Source organism: Psittacula echo, assembly GCF_963264785.1.
Source record: "Psittacula echo genome assembly, chromosome: 1".
Taxonomy (NCBI): Eukaryota; Metazoa; Chordata; class Aves; order Psittaciformes; family Psittacidae; genus Psittacula; species Psittacula echo.
Window position 1 is genome coordinate 8,090,530 of NC_137735.1, and position 14,603 is coordinate 8,105,132.

Genomic DNA, 14,603 nt, shown 5'->3' on the forward strand with positions numbered 1-14,603 from the left:
ATTTGTGCCAAGACAAACACTTGTGCAGATGCTCTATTAAAAGAATCATGAAACTGATAAGAGTTAACATTAAGCTTAGCAAGAAAGGTTAGACTTAAGCCTTGATCAGCTCACAATACAATACACCACATGGTCCCAAAGAACTTTGTGCCAGCACAAGTAATGAAAGGTGCACGCACAACCATTTCAGAATGGCTCTAAATTGCTATTGCTATTAGAAGAAACTACAGCATTAACCTGAACTTCTTGCCAAGAAGCCTAAGTGTGCTAAAGCAGATTGAAGACACCCACTAGCATTCTCTTTCCCCCTTATTAAAATTTAGCAGTTGTCTTTTTACTAGTGGAAAAAAGGTGCTTTATCTTACATTCATATTTTAAGTCAAGAAGCCATCATTCGCTCCCATTAAACCTTTCTCATAGGGAGCATCCTAGTTGCGCACTTTTATTCACACTTGCTTCTCCACTTATACACCTTCCTTTGTGATTTCCAGACTTTTCCAAGCTTCCATTGTGTACAAACAGAACATTTTCCTGGCCTCAGAACTCATTTTCTGCAAGAACTAAAGTGTTTCCAAAACCAGTTACTTAATGAAGGAGAAGAGGAGCAAGAGAAGGATGAGGACAAAGCCACTGATGAGACAATCTGCCATTTTCCACTCCTCCTTTATCCTTTATTGTAAGTACAGATAAAGACAAGAATAAAAACCAACCAACACCACATTACAGCATGCCAATACAATCCTGTATAGACTCCATAAAGTGTAAAAGTACATCATTCACTGTTCTTCCAAGTCTCTGATCCAAAACCTACAGTAACTGTAAGTAGGATAGCTCAGTTTCCAAATCTATGCAAACTTCAGTGCCTCAAAAGGTAGGAATTACAAGATCCCACTACAAGTTTAGTTAGAAGCACTGCTGTTGGTTATATTTGGTTATATCACTGGCTTACACCTAGGCCCAGAATTTAGTTACACGCAATGAGTTTGCCAGTTCAAAAATACAGATTCTCCTACAAACTGTGTATCTCAAGCACTTCATCAAGGTAGCCAAAATAAATGCAAACTGATTAAGCATGTCTAAGAGAGTTAATATCATTCCAATGCTTTTATACCTGCCTTTCAAGAATAGCATGTATTTAAGGTGAAGACAGTAAAATCCATTAAATTATTAGAAGAATTCTGAACAGACCTGTTATAGTTGTAGAAATAAAGCCATTTGATTAATGCCTACTATTAGACTATTGAACAAAGTATTGGACCAAGGGTCAGGCACTTCACACATGAAAATTGCAGGTGCTTTTGCACAACATTCAGGATTTGCTTCACCTGGTTTGGGCTTGTAAAATAAATATGGATACAGCCCAGCTACTTAAGTACAAGTTACAACCCAGGCAAAAATCTTACTGTTAAAGTAATTGAATGCACTTCACATTCAGTGCTTGAATTATTTACTATTTGAAAAGATAACTGAAGTTGAACAATACTTCATCATTTAGTCAAACTGTTCTGTTGTTGTTTTTCATTGGCAAGTTTGACCTACAGAAAGGTGCCATTACAATTAAAGTCAGGGAAACAAGGCTGGTGCATCACATGAAAAATATCATCTTAGTGTTCTCAGGTGGGCACCCAAAATGAAGACTATTCTGCATGACTTACTCTGGAGTAGGTAATATCCCATTTCACAAGTGAGACAGGAAGAGAATAAACTTCCTAGTGTCTAAATAGCAAGCTTGAACCACACCATGGACCCACAGATTAAACAAGCAGAAAATAACCCAATAAATATTACAGAACTTTTCAGAGCACCAGGCATCTGACACTCTGGTAAAGCAAGGATCTACTAGCACCAACAACAGCCTGGTAGTTAGCAACTCGATTTTCATTCAGCTGTATTTACTGGATGACCTGTTCTCCTTCTGTCCAGTGATTACAGTTACCTATGTACTGGCCACTGATCTTTGTAAGTAAATACTATTGTCAGATATCAATCATCAGGCTATAGGAAGTGAAAAAAACTTCACCACATGCCAGTATTTGTGTTTCTGTTAGAGTAAAAGGAATCCTGAGAAGTTCTGATACCTCTCAAGTCATTAGAACATCATTTTATTACGAAAACAGGCTTTTTACTCACTATTTAAAATGAAGCTGAAAGGTTAAAAAGATCACTAAAATAAAGAAGCATTACTTCAAGAAGGACCATACCCTGAAGTTTCACTTCCCCCCACCCCGCTCCTTATAACTCTCATCCACCTTGCAAATCAGTGCTAGCTTAAATAACTGAATTCTGGCTCATCTACATTCTTGAATTTGTTATGTAGTTTTGAGTTATTTTTAACCTACTTTGCATTTCACATTTATTACATGTTATTTTGGTAGATCCTTACCAGATTAATATTGTACGTTTTACACGTCAGATCATCCAAGCTCTGGTTCTGCAGCTTTTCTGTTATTAGTGTTACCATGGTAGTTGTTCCTTTTCCACTGTTCTCACAGAAGTGTTGGAGGCTTTTCGGTCTCTTCTTTCAATACTCATGAGCCATTTCTGGTTTGGTTTTAAGTCTTGAGATTTATGCTTCCATTTTATTGCCAAAGTTTATTTCCAGATGCTGTCAGTGTATCATGTCTGATTTTCTATAAAATTGAGGCAGAAAAAGGAAAAAGTCAGAACAATTCTTGTGTACATCATAATTAGTGTTGTAATTACAGGACTCATGTTTGGATCATTTGTTCATACAAGTACAGCACTCTGTGACCAACACTATTGCCTGGCATTTCACATTATATGTCTATTCATGAAGGAATATGCCTACTGAGATTCCACTGATGACAACTTCAGAAGGGAGATAAGAATCATACATAGTAAAGATCAGGATATTATTTGGCAGTTTCCTATATTAAACTGATTCTACCTAGGATTTTTATCCAAGGCAGAAGACTTAAGCTTTTCCTCATTTAAACTACTGCTGAAGTCTTAGCCAGGTATACGAGAACAGTGTGTGAAAGATGCAGATACCTACCATACTGTTCTGCATGTTTAACACTATATGCTATTTCAAGACATTCTACCCTATTTCATCACTAAACCTTTCTTAAAAAGAAGGCTGGAACAGCGGGTAGCTCAAATGCTACATGCACTTTCCAAACCCTCAGCTACTTTCAATATATTCCCTGTGTTTTCTCTTTTTTAAAGGTTATGTAATTGCTACCTGTCATCAAACACAAGATCTTAAACTTGTAAGCAGGACAGATTACCATACACATAAAAGCATCACTGACAAAAGCTTAGATATCTTTATTCTGAGAGCAGTCAGCTAAATCAAAAGCACTGGGTTCACTGGCTGCCTCTTTCTATCCCAAACATCCTCTACACAATTTCTCCTCCCTTCTCTTCCCTCAATATCAGTAACCCTTAACTGCTGCAATATCATTCCTCACTGTCTTCTAGAAGTCTTTATTAGCTGGTGGTTTTACCACAGCAAGTGGGCCTCTGTACTCTCCTCAACTCTACCTCATTCTTCCAACTCTCAAGAATCCCCAGAACAAAACCACAGCACTTCAGCTTCTTCATTTTCCTTCTTCTATCATAGCGCCTTTCAGGCTCACACAGTTCTCAAATTCACTTTCAGTTTCCAAAAGCAAGTCTACATTAGTATTATTCGTAATTTCTTCACAATACCTTCAGCGAACTCCTATTCCCATGACTGCACACACAGGTACTTCCAAATTTAAACAAAGCAACATAAGCCTTAAGGATGGAACACTGATGCTACTAGGCCCAGAAGTTTACTTCTGTTTGCTAGGTTTTAAAGTCTACAATAAAGAATAGCAGATAATAATTCTAAATTAATGTTTCCATAGAATATTGTCTCTTCTACACTGCTACTTATCAGCTGTTTAAATAACCAGTAGTAGCAAGAAAAAAAGCCACGAGTCCATGACCCAAGTTAAACCCATTTAAAACTAAGATATTAATAGTATTAATGGTAACATTAGATTATCTTTTAAACCTGTTGCCTTTGAGAACATCCTCAAATATGATTTTCATATGCTAACCATGCACTATTTCACCTTCACAGGTGTCTGATACATAAAGCCTCCCCCTTAGCCTGAGAGCTGTTCCACAGCCATAGACTCTCCCATCTTTCAGCCTCATTCTTATACCTTCTTTTATGTGCTAAATAGGATGCTTAAAAGTGTTCTTCAACCACAAATAATACTACCCAGATGCCTGGAGATTTCACTGGTCTGTTTTTACGCAACATGTCCTATCTTTCAGGAAAGCACCCAACAACTTGAAATATCTACCACATCTTGTTCTGAAATTATCTCAAGTCAAGTATCAAAAGCACTGAAATTCAATCACCTTCTGGCTGCATATACCCTTTTCAACGTAAGCATCTGCCAAAGAATAGTGGGGGTCATGGAATACCATCAAGTTAAGGGCAAGTGTGTGAATGGAGCAGTATTTAGCAAAATCAAATGTTGTAATGTCCATTTGAAACTTGGTGAAATTTAAGCTAGACCCAGAAATCCAGAACAGAAGTCAAAAGAAAGGCTGTGTCAGAAATTGTCCATATGTAGACTGAAAACATACTGAAGCTGAAGAGCTTAGTAACAGGCACAAAGACTTCCAGATTCATTCTAAGGATTAGCATTTCCACAACTAAGAGGCTACTACTAAGAACCAGCTGAGAAGTTCAGCAGGTGTTTAATTATTTTTCTGTTTGGAAGAGCCACGGATGAATTTGTTCCTTATGGAAAAAAAGCAAATCCAATAAAGCTACCAAAACCAAGGAAGGAGAAAGGGTTTGATCTCTAATCAGTTAACTATAATGCAGTTATGTTTCGCTTAGCTCTTATTTTCAATGTTTAACTGAAATTTTAAGTCAGCATGACACAAGCTAGAATAAGGAGAGAACAGACAGAACGACATCACTCTTTAGTTAATGAATCAATAAATTCAGTTGCACGAAAGGATAAAGGGGAGGCAAATGAAATCACAGAGGCATGGCACTTTCAGAATCAAGCTGAATAGTACAGTTATAGTACAGTAGTGAATAGTACAGTTATCCACATTCTTATATCCTACCCACTACTGAAAGTAAGACTCGAGCTGCAACCATTCAGGCCCTTCCTGACAGTGTGCAACTCAGTTAGCTCTGAAACAAGAACAGTGGAAACCCCAAAAACAGTTTCTCATTTTAGCAACTCACATTTACCAAAAACAGTTTAAGTGAGATACGCTCTTTTGAGCAAAGTATTTTTATTTATTTATTAGTATGTATTTAAGGGCTCTATGGAACAGTGGTGAAAAAGTGGTGTTACCCAGACAAGCCTTCACATATGAGCTCCCAGTTTCTACTGCTCCCCCATCAGCAAATTCCTCTTCTCAATACCAAGCACAAACCCTAAACATAGGAGTTTTAGTTCAGATCAGAAGCATGCTCTTCATCCTCCTTTCATGTGCTTTACCTCACATTATGGACCACTCTCATCCAGGAGTAATCCACTCCAACAAAGCCAGAAAGATGCGCGACAGCCACCTTTAGGTGTTCAGCATGCTGCACTAGACTAATGCTGGTCCAAGGCAAGACATCAGGCTAGGCACATGCTATAGCCATCAGTACTACCGGTTTATGCTACAAATTTGTTCCCACTAGGCAGTCCTATTTGCTAATGATAACATAATGAATGTTTTAAGGGAACAAAACGTTACCATCATCACATTCCTACCAGTGAAAACCATTCCAGGTTACAGTTTGATATACCACAGCTGCCATCACAACTACCAACATGGTTTTTCTCTGGCTATTTGTTGCCCACAGCAGTGTGCCAGCACAAGTGCCTTTTGCTACTACACAGAGAGCCAGCTCAGGAAATTCTTGTAGCTAGATACAAGTAAAACATTTCTTTTTGTTTCTGGGAAGGGTCATTTTCCAGCTGGATCACTTCCCCAGTCTGGTTTGCCATGAACTGGACACAAATGCTTGTGTGGGCACACTGTGGGATGTTGCTGCTGCTTGTCAAGGTACCTGTTCAACCACAGAGTCAAGGGAAAATGAAAAAGCCACACAAGAAAGCCCTCTGACATTAGCATTTCCCACACTGAGCAGGAAATTCTCCTGTAATTGGGAATTAGATGTCCTCTTCCAAAACATGGTTTGAAGATGTTTTGCCCATTTCCCCAATTCATGCTCCTTTGACTAGTCAAAGTTACCAGCTCAAAGTGATCCAAAAAATCATCCCTACAGCCTCAGCACCTTAACTCAAAGTCCTGGTTCACTCCCGTTGAGCTTTTATATTCTATCAGGAATTCCTTCCCTCACCTTTGCTAATTAATATTGGCTGTTAGGAGACAAGATATTTTTAAGAGCCACTCTAGTTTCACTATATTGTTGTCATTTTAAAGCTTCATTAATATATATCTGCAAGCCTTACAAGCTTTTGGCCCTCAATACCTCTTAGGAGGAAGTTCCTTACACTATAGAAAGCTCCTCATGGTATTTTCACATTTTGGGGGATTTCCATCTTTCAAGATCCTCTGTTGTGGCATGTAATGTACCCAGAGATTGTAAGCTGCTTATTTTATGTACTTTTTCCACCACACTCTCTTTCCAGAGATGAATAAAGGCACCCACCTTTTTTTCAGGCTCTCCTTATCATGCCCTTTATGCTTAACAGGCTGAAACCCTCTGAAACTGCTCAGCACTTCAAACAAATCAGGTTTTCAGTAATAGAAACCATTTGACCATCCTTGTTACAGCAACATGGATTCCACCGAATTTGCATTTCTTCAGCTGCCTCACAGCACAGATCTTAGTGCAATCAAGTTCTGCCTACCATTGCAAGTACATGCCCTGCCTTCTATACAACCTGTAAGTATACCCCAAAGATACACACCTCTGCTGTCACCAAGTCTCTACAGGTAGCAGCTAAACAAGGCATGCAAGTTCAAACACCAATATACTCCAAAGCCTTAAGGTAATAATAACAGTCCTTGGAGCTCCAAGTTGGATGAAGTCTTACAAGATTATGGCCATCTTTCTCTTAGCACACCATCCTTTACAGAGCCTGATTAGGGAGAGGAGTGAGAAAGCTGAGCCATCCAAGAGAAACACACCTAACAAAAGACTTTAGTCAGTCCCTGTCCTGGGAGAGACTTAATCTTACTAGGATCTCCTTAAGCTGGGGGTTGTAGAGGTGAGAGGAAGAGAAGCTATTTTATTGCTCAAAGGTAGACTAATGAAAAGGAACAAAATAAATGGACTATAAAAAAAGTCAAACTCCAAACCCAAGCCAAAACTAACATTCCTCACAGCTGGAGAATGAGCTGTGATGGAATCAGTATCACCATTATCCCTGATTTAAAGTTCTGTTCTATGACACATCCTGAAGCCTGGGAAAAGCAAAGATCTATTATTCTATCTCTACAGTTCTATTAAAGAGAGGTTTCACTTCTTTAAAAGTTAAGCCACAAGTAGTAATGGCTTGTAAAATCTGTGCCAAATTTAAGGGTGGAGATAGAAGAAAAGAAGTGCTTGTGTCACAAATTCTGTATCTTCCCAGTGACGCCACTGGGGTCTTTTTTGGGAAAACTACTAAAAATACGGATTACCCAACCTCCCAGTCAATTAAAGCATGTCAGAGGCTCATCCAATTTGACAACCTACTTTCAAAGAGCTGAAGAGTCCTGATGAAGAACATAAAACCAATTCAAAAATCTCTTCTTGGCTCTAAGAAAGAAAGGCAGCCAGACTCATTTCCAACCCACTCCTCCTCCTCTGCATGCTGCAGGACAAAATGTTCCAGCAGCAGCTCATCTCACTGGGAAAATTTACATTTGTTTGAATCACTGCTAACAATTTCTCCTCTGTCTCTGGAAGTTCCATCTTGGATAAAGACAAGATCACAAGACTTTAGATTATATCCCCATAACACAAATGGAGGTGTTTCTTAACAATCAGAATTCCGTTTATTCTACATATGGGACTAAAATGACCCAGGCAGAACACAGAAGGTTGTTCCCTCTTACCTGTTCTTTCACATAATTTCCTAGTCTTTGCTTAGAGAGTAACATGGAACCCTTATTACCAACGATCCCATAATGATGTACTTAGTCAGCTCCTAGCAGAAGAAAAGGATTAGCTGGAGTCAAAATTCCAACTTGGATAAGTAGGTCCTTTAAAATATTATCCCTGCTTCAGCAAGCCAGAGCAGCTAATACCCCCAGCAGTACTAACTCCACATCTAGATGATTTTGCTACTAGACTCTAGATGAAAGATGTTGTGATTTTTTTTCCCTCCTGGCACTTTCAACAGCATTTCAGAATTGAAACATCACAAACTGATCAAGTTTTAACAGAGCATTGTCTGTCCTGTTCTAGTTATGCTTGAAGCAAGACTAAGTTGGAAGATCAGCTTTTTCGAAACTGCTAAACTAATACTTTGTGCCATCTGAAAAAAGCTACATAACATCTAGTTTCTTGCAATGCAAAATTCCAGTTTCCAAGTGGAAAGAGAACATTCTACTCCTAGAAATACACATTATTTACCACAGTGCTAAGAAGTTCACAGGGAGGCTAAGCATTCCTTGTAACATAAGGCTATTATTAATAACTTCTAGCCCAGAAGGGTTTTCGATAGCTGGCATTTAGAGAGAATTATTTGGACTCTATCCTTTTCAGCACTAATCTGCAGACTGGTTATACTGCAGCCTTCCAAAATTCCACATCAAGTCTTAAAAATAAGAGATTTAATTAGAAAGTTTCCTGCAGCTAAAGAATTATCCATCAATGTTTTGGGGTACAGGTACAAGAACGGGACAGCTGTGTTTCCAGCATGTTATACTTTAGGGATCTCCTCTTAATGCACCATTAACCCCTTTATTTTCTGAGGTTCTCTACAAGAAGTTTAAAACCAGTGTATTAGAACAACAGTTTCTAACCAAAAGGGACAAAGAGTTTCTAACTCTCATTTGTATTCTGCTGAAATTGTTTCAAAATCATTTAGCAAATCCTATTTAAATAATAGCTCCTCTCCCTGAAGAGTTCAGATGTGACAAAATAAGGTAATTCAACATGCTAGAACTCAAAATGAAGCCAAAGTTAGTTCCAACATTTGCAATTCAGAGTTTCTTTCAAAGAGTAAAGAGAGACTTTGTGAGCTACAGAATCTCTTCACTTTCTCCATGCAATGCTTTCATAAGCCAGTTTTTATTAGAAGAAGCCTCAATATTATGAGGCCTTCAGGCCTGGATTAAGGTTGCCAAAGCTCCAGCACAAAACCGCTGAAAAGGACAAGAATACACTAGAAGGCATCCTTTACATTAACTGACAGCCACTGTAGTCAAGTTTCTTCAGATACTCCACAGGCTCCAAGCAATATCAAGAGCTCAAAACTCTTCTGAAGAACATACCTCACCATGCAACGCAGGACTATATTTCATCATTCTAAGGCTGAAAAATTACAGTTAAGGTTGCTATTGCCTCCAGAGATAGACAAGAATAAATATTAGGTCCACTTGCCTCAAATGCTGGAAATTATGGAGCCCAGAATTACGCTGTTTTGAACCTAAAGCATCATCACTGTAACACCAACTGGTCACTGAGACATCTGTGACAAAGTACAAATCACTACTAAAACAAGGCTGCATCCTACACTCTTGTTTCTCCTCCATCTCCCCACACTTTAGATGAAAGAGCTCCTGTGAGAAGGAAGCAAAGCATCAACCATCACATACAGCCTTTAGACTCCGTTTTACTTAAGATTCAACAATTTTGGCAAATTCCTTGAACAAAAAGGGAACAAACAGTACTCTGATTTTTTCTGATTGAAGAAACAGACCTTGTGAGATGGACAAAAACCTGCAAGCAGAAGCACCGGAAGTCAACTAAAGAGACTTTCCTGGCTTAAGATGGTGGTTTCCAGTTTGCAAAACAGCCAGATGATGTTCTGGAAGAGACTAAAGGTAGTACTCTGGTGTACAGATTTCTCATTCCTCAGATGCAGAACTCATCCAGCTTGGCTGAAAAACATAGACACAATAAAGAGCTAATATTGTTTAATAAAATTTTAATTAGAAAACGGAAGTTTTACTCCATTACATGCTGAACTGTTATCTGTAATAAATATACTATGCTTTATTTCTTGAAGTTATTTATCAGGTGATTTGAGTTTGTTTGGTGGAAAGTCACCTTGCAGAAAGGTGAAGGAAGGGTTGAGACAGAGGATGTTAAGCCTTTGTCACATTTTATAAAGCATATTTCTCAAAGCAACAGAAGTGCTGAAGATATAAGCTTGAGAGACTTTTTTCAGGCCATACCTAATTAAAGCAGGGAATGTATCACCACAGAAAACTAGGGCTAGCAACTCAACCCAGCCAGAGATTAAAGCATCTACTACTGCTAGCTCGTATCAGTAAGAAGTTTCACCACTCTCTCAGGTTTAAACCTGTCTTTCAAACTTGAGAAAGACCTAACATTCACATGGCAGATAAATCATCCTGCATGTTTTGAAAGGTCCTTTTGTCAGACAGGACAATAGATGAGCTGTGCCTTGTGGGTTATCCTGTACAAAGATGCTTTTCCAAGATGCTTTTGTTACTTAAGTTCTCTTTCCTAAAATAATCTATCACTACTTAAACAACAGGCAAGGACTTAATTCGTTCTGCTGAAGGATATTCACATCTATGCTTGGAGTTCCATCTGAGTTAGCCATCAGCATTGGCCTGTGACCAGTCACCTCCCTGCAATGTGCCATTTGGACTCTTTTTCCCCTTTCTCAGCAATCCTGCAGAAAGCGCAAGACTGTAACATAGTGCTGAGGAACAAGAAGTCTGATCTACTGAGGCTTTTATATATGAACTCCAAACACCTTACTCTGCGTAATTATGAACTAGATGTGCTAACAAGCATTACTTCAAGAACATGGTAGCTGAAACTAAGAATTACTGCCTGTTTGAGTAGCTCAGAACAAAACCTAGTGGGCAATCACCAGTTAAGAGTATTACCGTAACATTCAGCCTGTGGTATTACCAAAAGCTCACAGCTCAGGTCCTACATGAATTATTTCCACCTCCACATACTGTTTTTATAAATATTCTATTTAAAAAATCAATGGAAGTACTTATTTAGTATAAAAAAGCCTCCAGTAACATACAAAACTTAGACTCATTATAAATAGTAATTTATACAGAGAATATCAGTGTTTGAAGAAATATACATACCACCAACTTAAGCCTACCACACTCCCACTAAAGCAAGTGATACAGATTATACAAGACCCACAAGATCTTATTTTACTCTAAGGCTTGTGAAGAAAAGATACAGATGAAGATTAACAGGTCCTACAAAAAAAGATATTTGCTTCACTCCATCATAGAAGAAAAGCCAATGGAAAAAAGCAGTATCACCTACTTTCTCAAGTGTTTGCCTTTAAAAATGAGCAGTCAAACAAGCACATATGTGCTTTAGAAGTACTCAGGCCTGAACAAACATGTAGCACTGCCCTTAACTTGTGTGGCAGTGTCAATGATTACTCCACACACATCCTGCTCTCCCCCCCCCATGACAGACTGAAATAACATCAGTACTAATGTACTGTTCTATTACCAAACCCTACGTGCTTGGAGCTGAGGTATTATTACACAAATCTCTTCCATACATCCTGCTCCCAAAACACACACAGCTAATAAACCTCCTCCTATTTGCCTTCAGGTTCATTCTGAAGGGTTTCAGACATCTGGTTGGCTTGTTTAAAATAGAAAGCCCAAGTAGTAGGTTTGTTTTTATGATCCCAAGTGTGAAATGGTCTTGCTGGAGGCCTCGGGCTGGGTGAAAAACACTTGTGTTAAGATGCTACTTCATGGCATTTCAGGGATCTAATGAGCTATATAATCTGCACACAGGGAAGTCTCCCTCACATTAGCTTGCATACAGCTACGGAAATTAAAAACAAGAAACCTATAGTAGTCCAAATATTTCTCAGTAAATAGTACAGCTGGTGAACTGCAGAGCCTGCTAAATTTAGAACTCAAGTGCTTAGCAGTATTCTGTAAATATCTATACAGCTAATGCTTACAGTAACATGAAATGCACTTCTCCCTGAGCCTTGCTGTCCTAATTCATACTACAAGTAGTATTTCCCCCTCATGACAAAGTTCTATGCCCAATTTAGCAGTACAAGAGAAGTTTGTCTCTGAAAACTGAACTCTCCCAAAAATCATTGTGCAACTGTACTGAATGAACACATGTATGTGCACATCCTTATTTTATCAGTTTATGACAAATAAACTCTTTACACATTTTCATGTAAACCCCAAAAGTCTAAGAAAGCAAATTACAGGAAGAGCAACACAAGAAAAAAGTTTCATGCAGGCTTGCATCCAGTAGTTCAAGCTGTCTGCTATGTTATCTATCTTGAAAGAACATGGAAATGCATTAAACAGATATGAGGTATGGTGCATAACAGACAACCAAGTTCCCTCTCACAGCCCAAATTTGCTCCCAGTCATGGCTGACCATCTGTAATTTGTTACTCAAGAAGCTCAAATTCATCCAGCAGAGACACCACCTCAAGCAGACTGAAAGACCAAGTTTTACAACACCCATCTAGTTACACGACCCATTAGAATAAAGCAGGGGGAAGAGCCTAAATATCACACAGCTTTCAAGTAGCAAGAATGTTCTTTAACTCTGAGGTCTCAGATAACACTGTAAAAACCAAAACTGAGTGCTAGCTTGAAGAATTTGTTGCTGCTCCTTGTTCTGCGCTAAACTACGGTTCATATCAACTTTATTTGTTGTTTTCCAGCTTCTGTTTTGCACATCCCATGAGTTTTTGAAGTCTCTAAAGATCTGCACTATGTATATACTGCTCTACTACACATGAACCCTCAGTACAGCCCGCAAGCACTCCACGTATGAGCAGACCACAAATTAAAGTCCATTAAAATAATGGAATGAAACACAAAGACAAAAGCAGTATGTGTCAATATTGTGTGCTTTCAGCATTCGATTCAGATTACTTCAAGTGTCACCAGGGACATCCCTCTTGCCAGACTGATTAAGGTACTTCAATAAAAATTACTTCAGTTGAGCCATGCAGCTCATACTAGTTCACTAGACCATTCCAAAAGCAAGACAATGACTTTGTCTGTGCATTCAGCCTTCCACAGCACACTGAACAGCTGGATTCAGGAAACACTGCACTAGAGGTCAAGACAAATCAAGGGGTACAACTGCAGCAGGTATTTAGTAAAAGCATTTATAACTACATGTACTAAAAGAAATCTCAGGAGACAAAGTTACACTATGTAAGAGCTGACTACATAAAGCAGGAAAAAAAAAAACCCAGCAGTGAACTTAACTATGTCAGTGTGATTGGTTTTCTTTGAATACTGAAAGACCATCCTCTGCCTGATGGAAAAGCTCAGTATTTTCACCGTGTACTACCTCAACACTATCAGATATTTAATGAATAAGTCATTAATTCTGCAAGCAAGTTCTACAGAAGGATTCATAGAAGTCACTAGGAGTCCAAATTGTGAGGTCTACGCAGAAGCCTTAAAGCAAAACCATGCTTCTGTATGGGATGGAAATAGGCACAAGGTGCCTATCAGTACACAAGTATTACAGACCACACTTCAGTCAGTATAGCATAGAACAACTCACTTTTATTTAAGCACAAAAATGCCAGGAGAAAAATCAAAGCTGAGGAGGAAGAAGAGCTCCTGGCTTTGATCTTCATTGACTGGGTCAGAAATTTAGCAGCTTTAAATAGTGGCGGGTAAGTCACTTGATTAGCAAGTCAAGCACATAACATCTGCAGACAACAGTGCAAGATGACAGGACCATAAGGACCAGGAAAGGAAATGTTTCCTCCCACTTGAGCAGTTACCTTTACAGATGACTGCATTCTGACAAGATCAGCTTCTGGTAACCAAGCTGAAGGACAAAACAGTAAAGATTTACCTGATAAAGTCAACAATAAAAGAGGCAATCGTGTCCTTTCAGATCTTCACCTGAAAACTCTTAATCTTTCAAATGATCTTCTGATACTGTTTAAAAGTGTGCTTTAATCTAACATACTTGAAAATAAGCCTCTGAAATTACATCTGGGTTTCTGGCATCTTCACTCATGCAAAGGTTAAGCATACTACAGTCTGCATAAAGCAGCAACACCTTTTCTGCTGAATATTTGGAACATCAAACCACTGCACTGGGGGAAGTCTCTGGCTGAGCACCTGGACCCAAGTAGTTCTGAAGTTATAAACAAGCTTTTGATAGCTGCAGCCTTTTCTGCAGGTGCAAGAGGCTACAGTTTGGCTCAGTTTCTGCAATTAGTTCAATAACTGGTTCAGAATTTAGAAATAGGTTTGGTTTTATTTGATCCTCTGAGATCTTGTGCTCAGCTAAAGAAGGGTTAAGGGAAAGGAAGGTCCTCCCACACCAGTTACAAAGTTCAAGACTATACATTTAACAGGACTATAAAGTTCAGTCTAAAAATACATGGTATTTTGGAATCAATGACTAAAATTTAAGCACACTTAATACAGACAAGCCTCCCACAATCAAGTATTAACCCACCTTCAAAGAGCCCTTCTGA

The 14,603-nt window shown here is 38.7% G+C and overlaps 1 protein-coding gene across 3 annotated transcripts in view; it reads right to left on the reverse strand.

The window, feature by feature from the left end:
* The window catches only part of FAM53A (family with sequence similarity 53 member A), a 72,566-nt gene that overhangs the window by 48,202 nt on the left and 9,761 nt on the right, over positions 1-14,603 (reverse strand). For all 3 annotated transcript variants that reach the window (XM_080631203.1, XM_080631204.1, XM_080631205.1), the window contains exon 2: positions 2,384-2,630. In XM_080631203.1, coding sequence (XP_080487329.1) covers positions 2,384-2,461 — 78 coding nt within the window. In that variant the 5' untranslated portion in view covers positions 2,462-2,630. The remainder of the gene's footprint in view (positions 1-2,383; positions 2,631-14,603) is intronic.